The sequence below is a fragment of the Pteropus medius genome, unplaced genomic scaffold, assembly GCF_902729225.1.
Source record: "Pteropus medius unplaced genomic scaffold, Ma_sr-lr_union100, whole genome shotgun sequence".
NCBI classification, from domain to species: Eukaryota; Metazoa; Chordata; class Mammalia; order Chiroptera; family Pteropodidae; genus Pteropus; species Pteropus medius.
The window spans coordinates 6,716,478-6,722,551 of NW_024340701.1; the positions used below are offsets into that span (position 1 = coordinate 6,716,478).

General features: G+C 33.2%; 1 protein-coding gene across 1 annotated transcript in view; it reads right to left on the reverse strand.

The window, feature by feature from the left end:
• Window positions 1-6,074, reverse strand: part of TUT4 (terminal uridylyl transferase 4) — a 107,982-nt gene that overhangs the window by 31,919 nt on the left and 69,989 nt on the right. Inside the window, exons 15-17 of the mRNA XM_039886312.1 lie at window positions 5,357-5,507; window positions 2,487-2,573; window positions 436-539 (exon numbers count right to left, since the gene is read on the reverse strand). Coding sequence (XP_039742246.1) covers window positions 436-539; window positions 2,487-2,573; window positions 5,357-5,507 — 342 coding nt within the window. The remainder of the gene's footprint in view (window positions 1-435; window positions 540-2,486; window positions 2,574-5,356; window positions 5,508-6,074) is intronic.

A 6,074-nucleotide genomic window follows, 5' to 3' on the forward strand; every position in this document is an offset into this window, starting at 1 on the left:
ATGTCCACCTTCTATTTTTTATCTTTAGTGATACAAAGACATCACCTAATGGGAGAGATATGAAAAGACAGAATAAGTGAGAGCAATGTTCACTACTGAACTGAATGAAGCACCAGCTTCTTGTTTGTTCCAATGAAAAAAAAATCCAACTCTATGGTATATTAACTTCTCCTAAAAATTTATTATGAGCACTTTGTAACTATGACATGCTTTTTGCATTATAAAATTACTCAAATATTAAATTTACTTAAATATTTGAATGCCTTCTAAAATGATAATAAAAATGCTTTTACATTTCAAACACTGCTATTGCTAATACATTTATACAGAGAATGTCACCATATATTTTTATCAATACTACTCACAAAATTAAAAATAGATTAATCACTGGAAGAAAGTAAACTTCCATATCCCTTTCCAAACACTAACTCTTACCTCTGCATTTTCATGGCCTTCCAGGGTCATACAAATATCCAGATCACTATCACGAAATCCAAATCCATTCTTAGAAGAGCCAAATAAGCACAATCTTGCCTTTTCTAAGCAAAGAAAAACAAAAGTCAAAAGTTTTAAAATTAGCAGGATAAAGGAGTCTCCTATTAACTACTTATGGCCTAACACAAGATGATCCTATCCACATCTCTGACTTAAATTACCGACCATTGACAGATACACTGAGAAATTCCAAAACGTTCAAATAAAGCCCAGGTCTTTTGCCCAAGTTCCCATACCCATGTATCTAACTGCTTCTTTCATTTTTCACAGACATCATGAATTCAACAAGTCTAAACTAAACTATCAACTTTGCCTTAAACCTACTATTATTCCTATAATGCCTTATTCTCAGCAAACAGTCTCATTGACTCAATTGCCCAAGGTAGAAAGTAGAAAGTACATGTGATTCTTAACACCTCTCTCTCAATTATCACATCCAAACAACCACCAAGGCCTTTAGCTTCTTCCAACTTAACTTTCTCATAAATTCATCCACTTTTATTCATTTGCAACATTATTACCAATAGTTAAGATCAATACTCAGAGATCTACGTCTTGGAAATAAACTAGATCTTTCAAGGCACAATTCAAATAGTTTTACAAATAAGATCTTAGTACGGAGAATTAATTCTCCTCTAAAAGTGCGTCATTAACCCATTATGTCAAATGGGTTAATGACGCACTTTTATGATAGGGTTATCCCTTCATATATAGGGTTGTTCACAACAGGTGACACTTCGAGCTGTGGCTAAAAAGGATCAAATTTTTCTTCCTATTAATTCTTATAGACTACACGTTTAGATAACAGATTCTATATTTTCAAAACTTAATCCTCGAATTCAGTTCTGATACCCTACTTGAAATTGCAACGATAAGTGTGAGATATAAAAGAAGCTAAGTTCATGAGCAAATAAAAATGTGCATCAGTTTAATATAGCAGGGACTCAGATTTGGTCAATACTTCACATACTAGCAAATACAATAAAAAATGGAATCTCATAGCACATAACAGAGTATCTTTTAAAAGTACAAATTCATTGCAATTATAAATCAACTCTTTATCCTTTTCTAAAATAATGGCCACAGAATTCTTGATTCTTCACTCCCATACCCAAAACCTGATCCTTCTGCTATTTTTGCCATCTCAGTTAAAAAGCACCACCCAACTATTGAGATAAACACCTTGTAACTAACCTTGACTCTTTCCTTTTTCTCACATAATAGATTAGCAAATCCTAGTGGCTCTTCATTCAAAATATATCCTAAACCTGACCACTTCTCATCTATTCTTACAAATCACTGTTATGTCTCATCTGAAATTATGCAACAGCCTCCTAAATGTTCTGCTTGCTTCTATTCTCATGAACCTACACTGTTCTCTCAGATCATGTCACTTAAGTGTTAAAACCCTCCAGCTTCTCAACTGACATTCAAAATTCAAAGACTTCTGCCAATATCTATAAGACTCTAATGATCCAATCTCTAGGCCACCTTCTCTGACTTCATCTTTCTATTACAGTCTACCTTACATACTCCACCCCGGCCACACTGACTTCTTGGCTGGCCTTCAAACATGCCAGACATAATCCTGTCTTGAAGTATTTATATTTGCTGTTTATTCGCTCTAGAATGTTCTCTCCTTAGACATTCATATAACTTGTTCCTTCATATTATTCATGACTCTGCTCAAATGTCACCTTATCAGAGATAACTACCATAATACCCCATTACTATCATTTTAACTCTTGCACTTTAATAGCATTTATTATTTCCTGATGTTACATTATATACATCTCTTTTAGTTGACTGTCTCCCCCTCCTAATACAAGCTTCATGAGAGCAGGTTTCACCTCTTTTATTAGCACTGTACCCCCAGCACCTAGAATAGTACCTAACATATAACATTAAATCAACACTTTTTAAATAAATGAATGAAATCAGACCAGGTGACTATAATAACAAAAGCAATCAATTTTTAACATATGACATACCATCATATTCTTTTTGAATAAACTTTTCCAAGCCAATTAAAATTTGCTCCCTGTTGTGTTGTTCAGAGAAAGGTGGTGATAACTCATCTAAGTTAAAAAAAAAAGGGAAAAGTAAGGAAAATGGAATCTGAAAATATCTTCAATTTTTTACCCTATAAGTTTTACTTAAAATTTCTTCATTATCTGCTGACTTCTCTAACTACAAAATCATAAATGTTACTAGAGAAGAAAGGGGCCGGCAAACAGCAAAAAAATAATAATTTTTATAGATCTATGTACATTTCACATGATCATTTTCCTTATGATATCTACAAAATATATTTACTTCTACAAATTATTTAATATCATTTTCTTTAGACATTCCACTCTCTCCCATATACAAACTTATTTTTCCCTCTTGTTAAGACTATATTTATATTGTTACACTAGGCATCTGACACATTCAAATCTAACAGATGCCACAAATGCCCCATCAGGATCGACATCTTCCCTGTCAGCTGCTTTTACCTAAACACAGTTTTCAAGGACCTCTCCTTAACTGAATTTTCTTAGTTCTCCAAACTGCTTGCTAGTTTAGTTTACTGTTCTTTCAGTTTTTCAGTTATTTCATTTATATTCATTCCATTTTTCCAAATAAGATCATATATTCCTTAAGAATAGTTCTTTTTTTTTCTATCTCCTCCTCCAGATTCATCCCCAAGAATACAGTAATAGGAAAAAAGCAGTAATTAACTGTAATGAATTCAACAAATATTCAGCTTTTGAAAAATAAATGTAACATCAGTGGTTGCAAGTTAAACAAATGAAATATAGGTAATTATTTTTTTCAGTGTGAAATTATTCTGTATGATACTTTACTGGTAACATGACATGATGCACTTTCAAAACCCATAGAATTCGGCAGCACAAAGAATTAAACTTCACTGTATACAAATTTTAAAAGCTCATCTAGGAGGTTGGGGAATCTCAGAATGGAATGCAGGCTATAACTGAAGAATCTAATTGTATTACAAATGTATAAGACAACTTAGCTCAAGAGAGTTGGGGCAATAGTGCTAAGCTAAGTAACTTTGAAAACAAGTAGAGTCGTAAGACTAAGAGCAAAAGGAACTGCACATACGCACTGTACTCTAACTGATAAAAGTTGTTTCCCATAGGAGTACAGGATAACAGTTCTGATAATGCTATAGAAATATACTTAAATGGAACAATTAAATAAATGGGTGGCAGATAGTGGGAGCCAGATTTTTCACTGTTAGAATAGAAAATTTAAAATAAGCAAGGAAATATAAGCAGGGAGAAAAGGCTACAATGAATCATGTGGTAATGTTAGAGCTGAAGACTTCAGTACAAAGTAATGTTTAGCTTAATATAGATAAGATGGTTACATACAAAAATTACACACACACACACACACACACACACACACATACACACAGGTTAGTACACACACATAAATTTTCTTGCTCAGAGAGAGCCTAGAAGCAACATTACCCAGTGATAACAAGCACCCTAGCATCCAGATCTTGGTTTCTAATACCATTCTCCAATAAAAGGAATCAGGGCTTTTTGAAGAAATGTCTAATTCTAGGACTGGGCAGGAAATGTATACATGATGAGCCCAGAGCATCATGTGATACCAGAAAGTACGGAAGTGCTAATAAACAAACAGAAAACATACACTGATGGGGGTTTATCACAGGGACACATGAACCAACTGAGAGAGTTCCCAACAGGCAAATATGGAACAATTTGAGCAACAAAATAAAGTGGTACTGGATTAAAATCCAAAATACAAAATATATATTAAGGAAACGGAATAAATAAAAACCAATGTAATGAATTATATCTTAATAAAGCTGCTAAAAATAAAAATGTGCCGTGATCCAGCCATTCAACTCCTAGTGATTTACCCAAGAGAAATTAAAGCATATGTCTATACCTAAACCCATACGAAAGTTCATTGCAGATTTATTTGTAATAACCAAAATTTAGAAACAAACCAAATATTCATCAACAGGTGAATAGTAAATTGTAGTACATCCATACAATGGAACATAATTCAGCAATAAAAGGAACTGAACCATCACTGATACACACGATATGGATAAATCTCAAAATAATAATGCTAAGTGAAAGAAGCCAGACCACCCCCCCCAAAAAAGTGTATGTTATGTGATTCTATTTATATAGAACTCTAAAATATGCATACTAATCTATAGTAACAAAAAGCAGGTAAGTGATTGCCTGGCAGGAGGTGAAGACAGAAAAAGATAGGAAGGAGAGATTACAATGGGGCACTAAATGTTACAAAAGAAATTTTATCTTACCTAGGACACAGCAAGTAATTAAAAAATGCTTGCTGAGTGAAAGTTTATCCCAGGTATACCATAAATGTTTGTTGAATAAGGTATATAAGGCTTTCCCCAAAGTATTTTTATAGCTTTACCTCTCTCTATTGCCTTTCTTACACTCTACCAAATCTAAGGCAATTATTCTCCAAAACAAATTAAACACCCTATTATTCATAATCTCCTATATCTGAAATTGCAGTTCAAGATCTAAATCAAATGCCACATCATCAATTCTAATTCCTCTGATTCCACTCCAGTGGATGTGGCTAGTAAAACTGAAGAACTTAATTTTTCATTTTATTTAATTTTAATTAAGCCACACACATGAACCCTGTATTCCTGTTGGCATTTACCACAGTGCCCTGCACACAGCAGGTATTTAATAAATATCTATAGTTAGATCTCTATTCAAAAACCTCTACCAAAACAAATGTAAGTAAATTGCTTTTAAATAGGAAAATAGTCAAAGCCTATGAAAGAATCAAGTCTCAGTAGTTCTAGTAATAAAAGACTTACCAAAACATCTTTTACATACTAAATCAAGTATTTCCCGAAATCGATTTGTCATTGGTGGTAGAGGTTTTAGGTCAATTTTCCTGAAATCCTCCGGGCAATCATTTTTTGAATGACCATCCTTTTTGCAGATGCTGCATACTATTGTTGGTGGCTATAAAAAGTAAAAAAAAAAAAAATAATACAATAAAACTATTGAGAGACTTCATCATTACTTAGAAAGCAGGTCCAAAAAGAATATTTCATGTAACCCAATTCTGATAACCTGTGCTTTCAAGAGGCAGGGCGAGGATATTAATAAAATGCTGTGTTAAAAACATATTTTGAGCCAACTACTTTAACCTTTTTCCCCCACTAAAATGATATTATCAAGGATTAGCTTTACTGAAGATATAAAATACAAGAAGATGCAAAAGGTATGTATTAATTAAAACAGTTTGATCAGCTCCCAAATGAAAAACATGCATTATATTTTCATCTACTAAGATCTTTAACAAAGTAGATAAGTCACATGTTGCTTAACGATGGGGGTATGTTCTAAGAAATGTGCCGGACAGGTGATTTCATAGTTTTGAGAACATCACAGAGTACACTTACACAAACCTAGATAGTACAGCATACTGTACACCTAGGCTATAGTGTATAACCTATTGCTCCTAGAGTACAAACCTGTACAGTATGTTACTGTACTAAATACTGTAGGCAACTAAAACATATTGGT